Source organism: Rhamphochromis longiceps, linkage group LG6 (assembly GCF_057381845.1).
Source record: "Rhamphochromis longiceps isolate RC_006_pf linkage group LG6, R_longiceps_female_GT1.1, whole genome shotgun sequence".
Classification (NCBI taxonomy): Eukaryota; Metazoa; Chordata; class Actinopteri; order Cichliformes; family Cichlidae; genus Rhamphochromis; species Rhamphochromis longiceps.
This window is the reverse complement of record NC_140562.1, coordinates 28,380,280-28,398,018: the sequence shown is the minus strand read 5'-3', so window position 1 is coordinate 28,398,018 and position 17,739 is coordinate 28,380,280. Positions and strand designations below refer to the sequence as shown.

At 38.2% G+C, this 17,739-nt stretch overlaps 1 protein-coding gene and 1 long non-coding RNA gene across 2 annotated transcripts; one reads left to right on the top strand and one right to left on the bottom strand.

Annotated features, from left to right (window-relative positions):
* Positions 1 to 3,829: 3,829 nt before the first annotated feature.
* Positions 3,830 to 12,897, bottom strand: LOC146668188 (uncharacterized). The gene is made up of 6 exons (XM_085410060.1): positions 12,741 to 12,897; positions 7,252 to 7,397; positions 7,102 to 7,163; positions 6,593 to 6,706; positions 5,703 to 5,801; positions 3,830 to 4,178 (listed from the first exon to the last, which is right to left on the bottom strand). The coding sequence occupies exons 1-6, from the start codon at positions 12,855 to 12,857 to the stop codon at positions 4,009 to 4,011; spliced, it is 708 nt and encodes a 235-aa protein (XP_085266186.1). The 5' UTR covers positions 12,858 to 12,897; the 3' UTR covers positions 3,830 to 4,008.
* A 764-nt stretch (positions 12,898 to 13,661) lies between these two features.
* Positions 13,662 to 15,332, top strand: LOC146668187 (uncharacterized). Its single transcript, XR_014912132.1, has 3 exons — positions 13,662 to 13,727; positions 14,644 to 14,736; positions 14,867 to 15,332. It is a non-coding gene; the product is annotated as an uncharacterized LOC146668187 (long non-coding RNA).
* Positions 15,333 to 17,739: the final 2,407 nt, after the last annotated feature.

Genomic DNA, 17,739 nt, shown 5'->3' with positions numbered 1-17,739 from the left:
GCTGAGTTTATGCTACTGACTATGGGTCTGAGTGGGACAGCTTCCTTGTGGATTTTAGGAAGTCCGTAAATGCAGGGTATGGCATCCCCTGGATAAAGGCGGTGATATGTGAGATGGTCAATGATTTTGTCCTTTTCAAAGTCTTGAAGGCAAGCTATAACTTTCTTTTTGTAGCTGCTTGTGGGGTCTCGCTTTAAGGCTTTGTAGGTATTGTTGTCACTGAGGAGCATAGTGATCTTTGTGTGGTAATCTGTAGTGTTTAAGACCACGGTGCATCTTCCCTTATCAGCTGGTAAAATAGTGATGTTGTGGTCTTTGCTCAGGGAAGCGACAGCCTTCTTTTCTTGTATTGTGAGGTTGGACGGAGGGACTTTGGCACTGGAGAGGGTGGCTGAGACTTTCATCCTGATTTGCTCTGCTTCTGTCTGTGATAATTTGTTAATCCGTATGGCGGTTTCTGTGGCTGTGATGAGGTCCACTATGGGCAACTGTTGCGGGGAAATGGTAAAATTGAGTCCTTTGGCTAATACTCTCTTTTCAGTGAGATTCTGGTCTGAAAAGTTCTTTACCCATTTCTCCTGACTGTCTTCAGGTGTGTTTTCTTCTCTGAGTTATGTAGGTTCAGAATGAGGAGTGTGTGTTTTTGAAGGCAAGGTGTGAAATTTCCTGCGTTGTCTTTCTTTTCCCTTAGAGTGTTGGGCCCGCTGAGCCTTGTCCACAAACTTGTAAACCTGTTCTAAGATTGGAGAGGGTAGAAGGGTTTCCAGTTCCTGCAGAGTCTGGCTGATCTTGATCTGGAGGGCATCTATAGTGAAATGGGCCTGTCTTATCCTTTCACTTAAAAGCTGATTTTGTGCTCTCTGTAGAATCAAGTCTGCTCTGTATCCCCTGACAGCGGATCCAAGGCGCAAGCTCTTAGGAACAACTCTGCTTTGTCTGCATCTTAGGTTGAAACAGAGATGGTTCCTATAATCCACTAGTTTCCTTGATTCCCTTTCATACTCCAGCACCAGTTGAAGGGTGTTCGTCCCAAAATGTACGGCAATATGTCTGTGAAGGTTCTCAGTCATCCAGGTCATCGTAGTCAAAGGAGCTTGCAAAGAAAAGCATCTGGACTTCTTTAAGTTGCTAGAAGACGTTTCACCTCTCATCCAAGAAGCTTCTTCAGTTCTAAGGACCTTAGAACTGTGTGTGTGTGTGCGTGCGTGCGTGCGTGCGTGCGTGCGTCTGAGAGACAGAAAATGTATATACATGGCTCATGAGCAGATGTATGTACAGTAATAAACTTACCAATAAACAAAGGTATGGACATTCTTCTCTCATTTTTTATTAACTGCTTCCTTGGCTGCTATTATTTGCTAGATAATGATGAGCACTGACAGGTGTCTTTGTAAGGTCCACCTGTCCACCTGCTCTTTCATTCTAATCAGCCAATCAAATGACAGCAACTCTGTTTATTCAAGTGAGCTTTAGTTTTAGAAAATGTGTTGTTAACACCAGAGGTCAGAGAAGAATGGTACACTACTGGAAGCTGATAGGAAGCCGACGGTAAATCAAATAACCCCTCATTGCAATCAATGTATGCAGAACAGCATCTTTACAGAAACAGAAGACCACACCAGGCGCCAAACTTGTCAGTTAAGAACAGGAAACTGAGACTACTGTTCAAATGGGCTCACCAAAATCGGACAATAGAAGACTGGAAAATGTTGCCTGGCCTCATGAGTCACAACTTCTGCTGCTGTATTCACTTGGTAGAGTTAAAATCTGGTGTAACAACATGAATGCATTGATTACTCCTGCCTCGATGAAGACTGGGAGAGGATCATTCTCACCTACCTCCGACCTCTGGTGAGCGCGCTGCTGGGCCCCCTGCAGTTTGCTTACCATCCTGATTTTGGGGTGGATGATGCAGTCATCTGCCTCCTGCACAGATCACTTTCACACCTGAAGAGTACTGGAAGCAGTGTGAGAGTCATGTTTTTTCTAATTTTCCACTGCGTTCAATACAATCAAACCAGCGCTGAGGGAGAAGCTGGAAGGAGCAGGAGTCGAACATTACCCAATTTCAGGGACAGTCGACCATGTAAGGTTTCAGTGCTGTATGTCTGAGGTGGTGGTTTATAGCACATGGGCCCCTCATAAATAAAAGTGAGTTAAATTGAAAATGAGGCTTTCAACACTGAGCATATAGCAATTTTTTTAAACATAACAATACAAACTTGTATGTTGTCTGTATGCTATTTCAATTTTTTTATTGCATTCTGGTTTTGTTTATATTCTACTCAGTGTCCCAATTGTTTCTGTAAACTATAAATATTTTTCTGTACATAAAAGTTTTGCTGGTTTGTCTTTGCCCCACCTGAGTGTGAGCCCAGTTGACACCAGCTCAGCCTTCAATGAGAAGCATACAGTACCAAAGAAATTCATAGCCCAGCACAAGAGGTCAAAGTACCAGAGAAATAAAAAAAAACTCTCAAGCTCAGTTTGTTAGAAAAACAGAGTCAAGCCATCCTTAAATACAGCTGCTTTATTTCCCCCTCATACAAGTTGTGGTTTTAATCATTCTCACCTATAATAATTCTTGAGTATTTTTCTCTTTTGCATCAGTCTCTGTTAAAGGTCCATAAAAATTCAACAAATATGCTGCGAACTTACAGTATATCTGTTCTACCTTGTTCCTTGAAGTAATCGCACATCTACACCACCAATTACATTAAAATAATATAAACATATACATGAAAATAACTTTAATTTTTATTTAGTTTTGCATTCTGTCTGGTATTGATATGCTCAATGCAATTTTTTACCAAGAAGTTTCACATTTTAAGTTTTCATTATAAGTAGTAGTAATTTGGCATTTAGCTAAGGTCAGTGTTTTTACTTGTTATATGAGGCAATACCTGGATCCTACAGAGCTTGCACAGATAATCCAGCTGCTCCAGGATGGCACATCGATATGTGCCACTGTATGGAGCCAATTACATGGAAAATCTTGGAATAATCATCTGGTAACGCTCTGGGGCCACATTTCAACCACAATGAACATCAAAGAAGGACTCCTCCGCAGCTGCCTTGCTTCCTGCATCCATTTAGTGGATGCAGGAAGCAAGGAAACAGGTGTGGGAGGAGAAGGGCATATTGGCCCGCAGAAAGCAGAACGATGGAGCTAACTTGGAGACTATTCCGAACAACCTGTAACCTATTTTTCACCGTTCCTGCCAACTGCTCAGACTAACAAAACTGACGGGTTAAACTTTTTTTACAAAGGAGATTATCAGGTGATTCTGATGCTGAGTCTAATTTTTAGCAGAGCGAGAACATTCACATTTCAATTTATTATTATTACTGGTATTGTTATTGGTTTTGCATTTGGCTAAGGTCAGTGTTTCCACTGGTTATATGAGGCAATACCTGGACCCTTCAGAGGTTGCACAGCTAGCATAGCTCCTCTAGGATGGCACATCAATACGAGCCATTGCAAGAAGGTATGCTCTGTCTCCTAGCACAGACTCAGGAGGATGGAGCAGACACTAGGGGACACACAGTTACTCTAGGTGAGCTGGACAGGGCCGTAGAAGGTCCTTAACCGATCAGTAGGATCGATATCTCCTCACTTATGCAAGGAGGAAGAAAATGAGAGCTGCCAGCAGGCCACTGGTGTGAATGTGTCTGACCAATCAATCAGAAACAGACTTCATGAGGGTGGCCTGAGGGCACAATCTCCTCTAGCAGGCCGTGCTCGCTGCCTGGCACTATGGAGCCTGATCGGCATTTACTCATGCACTATAATGTCCTTAAAATAGAGAAAGTAGAAATGTTTTGGTGCCATTTATTCAGAAAGCAAATGAATATTTTCATTTTTATGTCAGTTCAGTGAAGCTAAATCTAAATTGCTTTGAAGAGAGATGACGGCCACTCATATGTTTTTAGCATGTTTAATTTTAGTGGTAATGCTCTTGACAGACATGGCTTCTTCATCAACACTTAGTGACATTTATGACCACGTCAGTCTTCCTTGAATAGATCCACACTAGTTTGGACCATTTCCAAAATGGTCTTCATTCCACTCTCAGTGAAAAGCTTCTCCGATAGGTTGAGATCATCAGGCATTATGTTGCTCAAGGACAGATCAATAGTCTTTGTTCCTGGGCTGAGTGCTGGATCTGGGCAAAACCCTGCAAGAAGACATTTGTAAATAAAGTTCATTCATGTGAGAAAGAATACATTTGACTAATCTATGAACTTATCAAACATGGCGGTTACAAAAATATAAAGAGTACAGTGGCTTGCAAAAGTATTTGGCCCCCTTGAACTTTCCCACATTTTGTCACATTACAGCCACAAACATGAATCCGTTTTACTGGAATTCCACATGAAAGACAAAGTGGTGTACATGTGAGGAGTGGAACGAAAATCATACATGATTCCAAACATTTTTTATAAATAAATAACTAAAAAGTGGATTTCAGTCTCTAAATGTGCAAAGCTGGTAGAGACCTACCCTAAAAGACTGGCAGCTGTAATTGGAGCAAAAGGTGGTTCCACAAAGTATCCGGTTGTTCAGTCTGATGTCACTAGCCGTGTCTGGGTCTAAACTCCGCTGCAGGTCCATATATCAAACGATCACTATGGCATTACTGAGAGTTGAAAAACTGTCTAAAGTCTTTCATCTTTAATAAAATGATCAGTGTTCTGCTCTACCAGGTGTAACAATTGAGTTTAACATCCAGGCATCCATGAAAACGGAATTTATGACATTTAACGGAGTTAGAAGTTAGCAGGGAGTTAGCTCGCTAGCTTCTATCTAAATACAATATAGCATGTCCTGACTGCGGGGTTTTGGAAACAAATTAAAACGTACAGCTCTGTTATCACTTCCAGCATAAATGAAGACAGAAAACTAAACAGCAGTGACGTTTGTAGGGTTACTGAAGTTGGGCTAGCTGGTATATAATGATGTGCTACGTGACCGCTAGCGACACAGCTATGTTAGCATAATATAAACAAGCTAACTTTTTTTCCACTCAATAAAAGTTAGCGTGAGTGCTCTCGGTGGTCAGGAACAAATGTAATCGCATGGCAGGATGCTGTAAAAGGACCAAACTTCAGCCAGGAGAACAACTGAGATAATCCATCCACAATATGAGGTTAGTCATTCATATACTGCTGCATGGGCTGGGCTGTAGTTACATCCTAAGGTTTTAAAAACTGAGCTTAAATAAATGATTAGCGGTAATAAAAGCTGAGGGAGGTCAGTGATCACTGACTGTTTTAGGAGCTTTTTGAGATCAAATAGAAGAAAATACATAACATTAAACATGTTAACAACACAAAAGCCATATTAAACGCAGACTACTTTAGACCCAGAAGTAGGATTCGTCGCGTCATCACTGAACAACCGGATAGACTCAGGGGGCTTAATAATTATGCACACCCCACTTTGCAGTTATTTATTTGTAAAAAATGTTTGGAATCATGTATGATTTTCCTTCCACTTCTCACATGTACAACACTTTATATTGGTCTTTCACGTGGAATTCCAATAAAATTGATTCATGTTTGTGGCTGTGGAAATGTGGAAAAGTTCAAGGGGGCCGAATACTTTTGCAAGCCACTGTATAAAGATAATATTAGACTGAAGAAGTAATATTCAGTTCAACTGCAGTTTCTAAGCTTTCATATTATATAAAGGTTCATACCCTTTTCTGAATCCAAGATAGCAGGGGATTCTAGGTTCAGACACTCTGCCTGCTTTGTAAACTCTTCCAACTCAGCAGCAGACACTTTAACTCTCCTACCTGAGAGACAGAAAAGTGTTAGCACGGGGCCTACACAGTGACACCAAGTAAATAAAAAGATTAAAACACAAAGAAACAACTGTTGCTGTTGCTACTTCAGGACCTGGACCACTTGCTGTAATTGAAGCAACCATGATATTGAAGGAGAATTTGTGGCCGTGAGCACATGAGCAAAGCCACGTCTAAATGGCTTTTAAAATCCGTTCATGCTTGAAAATCCAATCCAGTACGGCTGAATTGAAGGGATTCTACATAGTAGAGTTTTGAAAAAAAAGACTCATTGCCAATCACTGCAAATGCTTGATTTCAGTTCTTGCTAACCAGTTGTTAGATTTAGAGACAATTACAATTTCACACAGTAAATGAAATATTTCTTTAAGAACTGTGTTTTGTATTTTCTTGGGTTATCTTTGTCAAATATACAAATTTATTTGATGATCTGAAACATGTAAGTGTGACTAGTACACAAAATAGAGAGAAACCAGGAAGAGGGCAAATACATTCACATCACTGCACTTTATTCTTGATGCTTTATTCTTTTTAAATTTGTTTTCTGAAAAAATGCCTTTAGTGGGCAACTATTATTTGTAACTGGTATTTCAAAGGGCAGTGTTTGGATTTGATTCATTAATGCAGGGGAAACCACTGTTCAATGATTAATCACTGTTTTAACTTGGAAATTAGTCACCAGCATTTCTTTCAGCTATAATAAATTAAATGCATGAAGCTGGACCATAAAAAATACTTAAGTACTTTGACATTACATTATTTAGGTGTGTCATTGTTCTTACTCAGGAGCTGGAGAGCTTTAACTGTGGTTCTTCCAATGGTGTTATTTGAGTAGATAACAAGGCAGTCAGGGCAGCCAGTATTCAGCAGGAAAGCAGAATATTGGTAATTGTGCACTGTGGACAGATGACAGATGATGGCCACGCTTCATATCCTTTTAGCATTGGTAAGGGTGCAGTGTGCAAATACACACCAATCGATATAATGAAAGTGTTGTGGCAATGCTAGGCACAAAGTCTAAATCTGCCCATATGGAAAAGAAATAGTAAAAACATATATGATTTACTCATGAAAGTGGCCACTTTCTCATTACTTTCATATATTTTTTTAGTAAGTATACAAAACATACAAGTTTCATTGTATAATTTTTCAAGGGATCTTATATGTGTTTTCACTCTTATATTCTTTTCATACAAGTTTCATACAAGACAGATAAAAACTTTATAAGATTTATATATATCTTTTCCATATGGGTGGTCATCCAAATGTTTGTTCCCTCAGTAATACTCACCCATATTGAAAGTGTTGTTAACCAAAGTCATGTTGGTTTTCAATGTGAAGCACATGCCCATCCTTTTAGAAGATAAAATTAAAGAGATTTCTAAATTCGGATTATTTGAAAACAGTATCAGTTCAGGCAAGGTTTTATCATTTTTATTACATTTTTTGAATTTGAAGATTATTGAACGTATTAGCCTCATTGGCAGCAGTGATGTTCATCCAGGCGGTCTCCACAAGCATCTTCGTCAGCATTTTGGATCCAGGTATGCCTGTGCTCTCTGCTATTTGTGTCCATTTTCCCACCAGCTGAAACAGATGGTGTATAATATACAGGGGGTAAAATAAGTATTGAAAACATCACCAGATTTCTCAGTACATACATTTCTAAAGGTGCTATTGACGTAAAATTCTATCCAGATGTCAGTAACAATCCAGCCAGTCCACACATGCAAATGTAACCCGGTGTTAAAAATGGGATTAAAAGTATAAATATTCATACTCTCACAATGGGAATAAATATTGATAAAAACAAAGTTAATTATAATAAATACTGATAAAAAGCATGTAAACATAAGTTTAATTAATATGTACATATGTATATGTAATATATAAATGGTGTGGGGGCAGGACTTAGTCCTTTAGAGTGTGTTTGTTAGATCCACTGAGCGACCAATCATTGGCCGGTCTGACCCTCCCCCAGTCTGTGTGTGCTGCTCAGACACCTGTGTGTGCCTTCGTGTGCCAGTCAGATACACCAGAGACACAGACGGTAAAAGATCCGCTTACTCGTGCAGCAAAGAAGCTAGCTGGATAGTGAAAGTCCTTTTTCGGCGAGAATAATAAGAGTGATACTGTATTCCAGAGGCCGTGAGCCAGCGTGAGCACTGTGAAGCCCCGTGTAGCATTTGTTGCTTCACATGGTCAAGTTTTTTCCCTTTGCTTATTTGGATTGGATTGGTTTTGAGGACCTGAGAAGAATCGAGGATCCCTTTTCCAGTACTGGATGGCGAGCCCAGCCCAAAGAGCCAGATGAACTGGTAGATTGTAACCCGACTGGTTACAAACACACTGAGTGACTAGTGAACATTGAAAGACTGAAATTGACTTTTAAAAAAAAGACACAAAAGAAAATATATCCTTGGGTCGACCATTTGTGGGGTTTATTTTATTTTATTTTGTTCTCAAGAAGCGCGCTCTACTTTTGTTAAATGTGCACAACCTGCTGAACTTTAATAATTGCTAATAAATGCAATTGTGTTTTCTACACCTATTGCGTACAAGTCCTCTGTTGTCATACACCCTTGGCTCCTACAAATCTAGAACCTGTCTGATCTGGCCCATATTCCCCTTCTGTCCTCGTACTAAGGTTAAAGGTAACTATACTGCCCGTACTACATGCAAAGAAGGCAAGAAGTAGCACTAACAGGTCTTACATGCCCACTACTAGTATTGCACCACCAGTGTTACACAAAGAAATCAAACCATAGATGTTATGTGTAAGAATGAGAAATGAAAGAAGGAAAAAGTATTGAACACGTTTACTGAAATTGTATTTGATACTTCATGTAAAAGCTTTTGTTGGTAATGACAACCTCAAGACGCCTCCTAGCCGCAGGCATCGATCAGGTGTGATTTTGGTTCATTCTTCTACACAAACAGTCTTCAAATTTTGTTTTTGGATCATCGTCTTGCTGAAAGGTCCGTCAGCTTTTCATCTTCAACATCCTGGTAGATGGCAGCAGAACATTTTTCCATTCATCTTCCTCCATTTATATGAAACATTCCAGTGCCACATGATGAAAAACAGCCCCATACAACTCCAAACTTCACTTTTGGTATAATGTTTTTGGGGTGAGGCCTTTTGACCTCCAGACATGGCGTGTATTAAGGCATCAGTTCAGTTTTGGTCTCAACTGACCAGAGTATATTTTTCCCAGTATTTCACAGGCTTGTCTAAATGTTGTTCAGCAAACCTTAAACGTGCTTTAGTATGTTTTTTTTCTTCAGCAATTGAGTCTTGCATGGTGAGCGTGCATACAGGCCATGGCAGTTGAGAGGATTTCAAGTCTTTTTGTAGCTCTTCGCAAGTGCTCCTTGGCTCTTGGACAACTCTTCAGATAATTCTTTTCACTCCCCTGTCTGAAAACTGGTGGGGAGCAGCTGGTTCTGGATGCTTTATGGTGAAATTATGTTCTGTCCTGCCCCAACAGTGCTCACTGGAACCTTCAGTAATTTAGAAATTCTGCTGTAACCAATGCCATCAATTTGTTTTGCAACAATAAGATTATGAAGGTCATGATATGTTTTTTGTGTGACACCTTCTTCTTCTTGTAAGTATTATTGGCAGTTGGCAAACAACTGCATGGTGCATTTCCACCACCACTGGTATGGAGTGTGGACAGGATTAAAAATAAATAAATAAAATTAAAAAAAAATTTTTTAAAAGCAACCTACTTCATATCCTTCCAAAGAATATTCCTTCTCTCAAAAACTGAAACAAAGCCTGATAACTTTTATTCCCCGACTCCTTTTGTAATAACTTAATAAGATCCAATTTCATGTTAATGTTACTGAGACTTCGAACCAGTTGTGTCCTCTCTACCTTCCGACACTGCAAAATAACATGCTCCAAAGTTTCCTCCTCTCCACAACAATCACATTTCCCTGAATTATGTTTCCCTATCAAGAATAGTATAGAATTCAATCCTGTATGTCCAAATCTCAGTCTTGACACCACCACCTCCTCTCGCCTACTCCTTCCTGTGGCTCTCCTTACTCCCACCCCCCTTTGAATTTTATATAACCACCTTCCCCACCTTTCTTCTTACCACTGTTTCTGCCATCTACCCCTCATTTCTAGCTTAATAATACTCTTAACTTCCACCTGACCAAAACTCACTGCCAGATCAACTATCCTATGATTAGTGGCTTCTTTTGCTAACCTATCCTCTGCTTCATTCCCCCTTACCCCATAGTGAGCTGGGACCCATACAAACACTACTGACAGACAGATATGTATTCTGAAAAGAGTTTGCTGAATCTCTATTAAAATATCTGATCTACCTTCCGAATGACCTTTCTGTAGACTGACCAAGGCTGCTCTTGAATCTGAACAAATAATTGCTTTCAACGGCCTCAACTCTTCCACCCATTGAACCGCTAATAGAATTGCTATCATTTCTCCTGTAAACACAGACAATCCATCATTAATCCTCTTCCTAATTACTACTGCTACCCCCACATGACTTAGCTGGATTCTTTGAAGCATCTGTATATACTTGCACATACCCACAATACTGTTCAGTGTAACCGTGAACTGAATTTGAGTGTAGACCGCCTGCCCTATCCTGACTCTTCTGGTGCAATAAAGCAAAATCTACAGTTGCTTCAGGAAGTATCCATGGAGTGATTGCAGGCCACGGCACTCGCTGGCATATGTCTAACTGATCTAATTTAAGTTCTCTAGCTCTTCCCCCACCACCCATCCAAAGCTCTTTAACTTCCTCCTGCCTTTCTCCCAGCAAGGTTTAAGTACTTCTAGTGTAGGGTGATCCTTCCGCTGACCCTGTAAGTTTGCCCAATAAATCAATCTAAGCTGTTCCCTCCTCAGCCCTAGTGTCATTTTCTCCATCTCCACCTGCAAAGTTATTTATTATTTATATAAATGATATTTGTAAGGCATCTGATATATTAAAATTAGTATTATTTGCAGATGACACAAATATTTTTTGTTCTGGGGGGAATCTAAAGGAGCTGCTGGATACAATTACTTCAGAAATGTGCAAAATTAAAAAATGGTTTAACAGGAACAAACTATCGCTAAATCTAAGTAAAACTAAAATTATCTTATTTGGGAATTCCCTTAGAAATGCACAAGTGCAGATTCATGTAGATGGTGTGGAAATTGAAAGAGTACTTGAACATAAGTTTCTTGGTGTGATTATAGATGATAAATTAAACTGGAAGTCTCATATAAATCATATACATAACAAAATTTCAAGAAGTGTCTCAATCTTGAGTAAAGTAAAACACATTCTGGACCACAAATCACTCCACATTCTCTATTGTTCCCTGATTGCACCGTATTTGAATTACTGTGCAGAGGTTTGGGGCAATACTTACAAATGTTCGCTATCATCAATCTTTATATTACAAAAAAGGGCCATAAGGATAATCCATAAAACTGGTTGCAGAGATCATACAAATCCACTATTCTTAAAATCAAAAATTCTAAAATTCACAGATCTGGTTCATTTTCTCACAGCACAAATTATATATAAAGCAATAAATAACCTGCTTCCTGACAATATTCTAAAAATGTTTTCTAAAAGGGAACGGGGATACAATTTGAGGGGGGAATTAAATTTAAAACATCCTCGTATCCGTACAACATTAAAAAGTTTTTGCATCTCTGTGTGTGGAGTGAAGCTGTGGAACAGACTAAGTAAAGATATGAAGCAATGTCCAAGCATGGCGCAGTTTAAAAAGCGGTTTAAGGATATGGTTTTTACAGGGTACAGGGAAAAGGTAGAGATTTGATAGGGTGTTCTTGTCTAATATTTTCATGTGTGTGCGCATGCACGGGTTTGTTGGTATGGGTATATATGTATGTGTATATGTATGTATGTATATATATATATATATATATATATATATATGTGTATGTATATATATATATATATATATGTGTATGTATATATATATATATATATGTATGTGTATGTATATATATATATATATATATATATATATATATATATATATATATATATATATATATATATATATATATATATATATGTATGTATGTATGTATGTATATATATATATATATATATATATATATATATATATATATATATTAAATATATATAAAATTGTAGGTTGTGTATCCTTCAGGTGTTAATGGGGTTATTGAAAATGTGTATATGTGCGTATGTGTGTATATACGTAGGTATGGATAGATAGAAACATATATGTGTATATATTAAAAAAAAAAAAAAAAAAAATTACACATAACATATAATGTAATTACAAGGAGGTATTTCTGTAGTCTATTGATACTAGATAGTGGAAAAGGGGTGGGATTAAATAAGCTTATGCTTCTTCCTGCTCCTTTTTTAACATGGACGTTATTTGGAGTTGTGGTTGCTCGTTTTCCTTTTGTTTGCTTTGTTCATTTGTCTCTTTTAATTCTATTTTTTTTTATACTTTTTCAACATGTTCAAAATAAAGATTCAATCAATCAATCAATCAATCAATCAAAGTTACAGTAGGAGTTTGTGTGACACCTTGGTAATGAGACATCTTTTTATAGGCCATCAGTTAGAATAGAACCAACTGATATTAATTTGCACTAGGGGGCAGGATTGCTTTCTAATTGCTGATAGATTTCAGCTGGTGTCATGACGTTCCATGCCTTTTTGCAACTTCCTTTCTTCATGTGTTCAATAGTTTTCCTTGTGTCATCTTATTATAACACATAGCTTAATTTATGGACATTGATGATTTTACTTCTTTGTATGTGTGGACTGGATGGGTGGTTACCCACATCTGGTGTAAATTTCATGTAAATTTGGTGACATGTTCAAAACTTATTTTACTCAGCGGAAAGTGATAAGTGAAAGGTGAGATAAGAGAGAGTCTGACCTGATTTCCGTGGATTTCACGAGGCTGGATTAGATTCTCACAGCTTGTCACAGGAGCTGAGTGTCCAAGAGACAGAAGACCGAGCACAGCTACAGCAACGTGAACAAACTCCATCATGGCTCATCTGCTGATAGTGTGGGTTCAGACTTTGAAGTGTGTTTTAGACATACGAGACTCAGCCCAGTTTAGGTGACGTATTGCTCAATTGTTTACTTATGTGTTGTAATCGTACTTAAAAGAACATAACAGACATATTTACTCTGTGGCAGTACAGTCAGGGGGGTTATTTAAATGTGTTGCGGCAATGCCACCTAAGGGATTTTCACCCCTAGGAAATAAAAAGATTGAAAATGTAACAAATTAAATTAAAAGCTACCTGGATTTGAAAACACATCCTGGCAAGAGAGATGGATTCAATGATAAAAAGAACACTTTATTGAAAGTAATACAATAAAAAGTTAAATGGAATGGAAAGACTGTCTTTCAGCCTAATAGTGTCCTCAAATCAGTGCCAAGAAATGTCTTGATGAATGCTCAATCATCCAGGTAAGTAAATCCCAAAACGTTGATTCTGTTCATCTGGACATGTTTTTATGTTTTTATAAATAAAGGAACTGACCTCACAGCCCATTGCTCATTCAGTGGCACTCTAAAATGACACACTGATGTTGGTAGCATTATGTAAATGCTTCATGTTAAAACTAATGCCACCAATTGATTTTTAACTTTAAACACAAGTATGTTGTTTTGAATTTAATTAACAACATAATATTTCAATACAACAAAATGCAGTAAATTAAATCCAATGTAAAAAGTTCATTTAAAATGAAGAGCACTTTAATTTAAAGAGGATTGTCCTAATAGGCTCTCCGTACTTCTGAGTTTGCACATGTGCAGTGTGGAAGTTTGATCATCCGCCATTTTCAACTGAGACTTGCATATGCTTAGCATCCTGGATTGAATCCATCGCCATCTGAGGATTATTTGGTAAGTTCAACAATTTAAGGATGACAAATTTGATTAATGTATACTAACTGATACACATCTGACACTTTCGGGAATACTTTTGCATTTTTTTTTTAAACAAATGATGCCTGGCAAATTTTTTAACACTCTAGCTTGTATACCTCTCTCACATGTTAGAAGTATGAAAACATTTAACAAATATTGTTGAACCTGCTTCGGTGTAATTTTCCAAAATCTTTTGCGATTCTTGTTAAGATGAGACTTACCTACTAAGACCGACAGTTTTAAAATTACTCCCAACATCTACCGCACCTGCTCCCTGACATCAGTAATGACCACTGGGAGCGCCAGCGATCCTGTAGTTTGAAGAATGAAATGAATGTGTAGTGTATTTTAGAAATGTGCATCAATTAAGTTGCTACATTGTTTGAAAGAATTCAACTCCATGTTGATTTCTGGTTTAGTGTCAGAAATCTTCACTGAAGAAGCTTCACTTTTCTTTCCAAGCTCCTTAGACTACGATGACCTGGGGATGACTGTGAACCTTCACAGACTTATTGTTATCCACAAAATGTCATGATAGGATTTTAAGTCCATATTGCCCAGTTCTAATCTTCTATTTAATTTTAATATTTTTAGGGGCACAATTATTAAATATATTGAACAATCTAGAATTGATTAAAGCAAAAATGAAAGCTTTCACGTAATGTCAAAATTGAAAAGCTTCGATTTTTGGGTTCATATATTTGTTAATCTGACACAGAGGAGTCAGTGCCTTACCAATCATGAACCTCACTGCACATCACTGATGTGAGTTATGAAACATTGCTTAATCACATATCTGCTATGTGTTAATATTTTTGACTTTGTTTTGTAAAGAGGTTGAAAGGAACCAAAATAGGAAACTTCTCTCATATTGAGTTCTTATCTCCACCAGAATCCCAGCGTTGATGTTTGACAGGAATGCATTCTGAAAGCTGTCTGTGTCTACTTAAATGAAAAGCCAGATGACCTGTTCAAGGAATTCTTGGTAAGTTAAAAAAGGAAAACGATCAGTTATTTTCCTTTTTTAAATTTGGGATTGGAAATGGAAGGTGGACTTACTTGTCCATATGTATATGTACGCAATTAACTTATCTTTTTTTTATTTTTATTTAAAGGATGTGGATCTTGGTGCAAGCAGAGAAACAGAGCAGCTGACTTTGGGAGTCTATGTTGTCAGACATGAGAGCAAACTCTGCAGATACACCTGAGGACATTGGTGTCATCATAGAAGGATGCACTGTGCTGCAAGCTCTTAGTGATGTGGCAAAGGGTTGTGCCCTCCTGCTTGGACTAATCTATAGTCTAAATCTGAGCTACCCAAAGCACCTGAAATACACATTTGAATTTCTTCAGAAGGTGCTGATGGAGTTGGATGGGAACAACCTATCCATGAAGGTGCAGGTTCTGAAAAACAAACTGCTTGAGTGAAACAGCCTGCAGTGAACTATAGAGGACACTGAACTTTAAGGTTCTCGAACCCTTCTCCTTGCACTTCATAAACTGTTCAGTTTGAATTGCCACAAGAACTTCTGCAAGGCCTTTCACTTTTCTGCGTTCTTTGTTCTTGAACCTTTACCAACATCCAACTACACTGAAAAAGACTGCTCCTAACTTTGGACTTCAGTTTAAGTTTTGAAGCAAAGGTTATTTTTCTAAATATGGACAAAAATGACACACAAGTCATTTCTACCTGCTGTTTGCAGGGCTGTATTGTGGGCTTTTCATTGTAGCCCAATCAAGTTTAAATTAAGTCATGTTAATGTTAAAAATGTTGGAATCACAACACTTTCCAGTTTTAATCATTTCAGTTTAACATGACATTCTGTATCTTGTCTTCCTGCACCTAAAATGCACTTGAATATATGTAAAGATTGTTTGGGGGAAAAGATCTAGAAGCATTTGAATTGCTCAAAGTGTGCTTCAACAAGTTTTACACAAAGTGTTATTAAAGTTAGGTTAACTGAATAAACTTGTGTTCGATTTATTTAATTTACAAACTTAAATAGACTAAGTTGCAATTCTGTTAAAGTGATTTAATCCTATAGTTTCAGTAGAGCGTGTTTTGGGTGAGTAGATTTATCAGATTTACTTAAAATTTGTTGTTCAAATTAAATATATCATACATTTTATATTTCACTAACCCAGTTGTGTGGAACCGGTTGACATAACTGGGTGGAGTAAATACAACATGTTATTTCTCAAAGTAAGTACAGCTTGTTTTGGTTGAGTAGGTTTTATTTAGTCTTCTCAATTTAAATCAACAAGGTTAGTTATATCAACATTATGATATTCAGCTAATACAACATGATTCTTTTGATTTGCATTTAATTATCCAAATCTTATCAGATGTACTTAAAATTTCTTGTTCAAATTAAATGTATCATACATTTTATATTTCACTAACCCAGTTGTGTGAAACCGGTTGACATAACTGGGTGGAGTAAATACAACATTTTATTTCTTAGAGTGTAGTTTCATGCAAATGTGTTTATAAGCAGGGGTGCACATAAGTGGTCCGCAGGTGCGCATTCGCTGTCAAAATAAAAGACATGCACCAGATAAGAAGTTGCAACGTGCGTTTGCGTACATAAGATGTTCTGGAGGAGGACAGTCATTTGTTCAGAACTCTTAAAGATGTCGAAGAAGCAAGCTCCGTAAGCAGTTACTTTGGTGTTACTCCACCAAAGTAATTGTGGTTCGAACTCATTCTGACATTTCTTTGGAGGTGGAGGAACACCAAGGAATAAGTCTGAATTAGTGGGCCTGCTGAAGCGCAGACCCAACATTATTTGGTCATTCGAGCCGGAGTCCAACAAATGGCTTTCCACCGAGGAGGGGGAGACGACACACCGAAATTGTGAAATTTGCACAAAGCAGATGAAAAAGTGAGTGTGAATGTGCCTGACGTCAGTGTGTGTGCGCGCTCCAGAGGAGTGTGAAAGTGTGTGAAGCAGTCTCCAGCTGGGAAGAGGGTGACTCTGCAGGTCACCAACTACCCTAGTGGACGCAAAAGAAATAAAATTTGTGTTGTTGATGAAAATAAGCAACAATAATATGAAGAGTGTTTGGTGTCTCTCAGCCTAAAAACAACTACCATCTCACTTTCAGTTCACTTTCAAACCAGAGAGAGGAGATGTGTGTTGTTTAAGTAGTGATGAGAATGTCCCTCAGACAGGTGAAGAGCAGACCTGGATCAATTTTCCACATGCAGCAGTTGGAAGAAAATTATAGGTTAAAAATCATTAGAAACACTCAGGCCGAGTTTTGGCCAAATTGTGTTAACAGCTTAACTCCCATGTGTTTGTCACCTGAGAAAGCAAGCTCCCTGAAGACAAGAAATGCAGTTGCAAAGAGCAACAACATGGCAGTCCAAGACACAACAGCAGAGTCCTGAGCAGAGAGACCCAGCAAGCAGCAGTATGTGCAAACGGCATCAGAGAGAGAAAAACCATCACTTTGACTGGATGGAGTGCGTTTCCAGCAAGCTGCAACTTCACTGTGTGTGAAGAGGACCTGTGAAAAGACTGAGTTGACATTTGCCACGTTTGGAGTTAAATGGCAATGAAAGAGACAGTGGGAGAATACACAGGACGAAGCTGAAAAGAAGAACTACCATTGGACTGTTGAAGTGGGAGAGGAGAGCAGGTGAGGACATAGAGGAATGCTGTTGTTTAGAGTGGGAAATCAAATTTGGGTTAGCAAACCTGGGAAAAGGGAAACTGACTGCTGTAAGTGGGTAAACTGAGAAGGAGTCTGGACCACAAAATGAGAGAGGTACATAAAATCACACAAACAGAAAATGCATTAACCCTACTAACACATATATACCGGTACACATAGAATGAAACTCATGAAGACCAGACAACATCTTAAGCATGTGTTTCTGTTTATCATCTTGTCCAGTTCACTTAGTAAGATGAAAAGTGATACATAGACTAGTGGACTAGTATTGTTTTGGGGAAAGATGACTGCATTATAGCTGGGGGGA

Coding starts and splice junctions, on each gene's coding strand:
- LOC146668188 (XM_085410060.1), bottom strand. CDS start 12,857: ATGATGGAGTTTGTTCACGTTGCTGTAGCTGTGCTCGGTCTTCTGTCT. Junction 5,802..6,592: donor TAAAGCTCTCCAGCTCCTGA/GTAAGAACAATG, acceptor TCTGTCTCTCAG/GTAGGAGAGTTAAAGTGTCT. Junction 4,179..5,702: donor TATCTTGGATTCAGAAAAGG/GTATGAACCTTT, acceptor GTCTTCTTGCAG/GGTTTTGCCCAGATCCAGCA.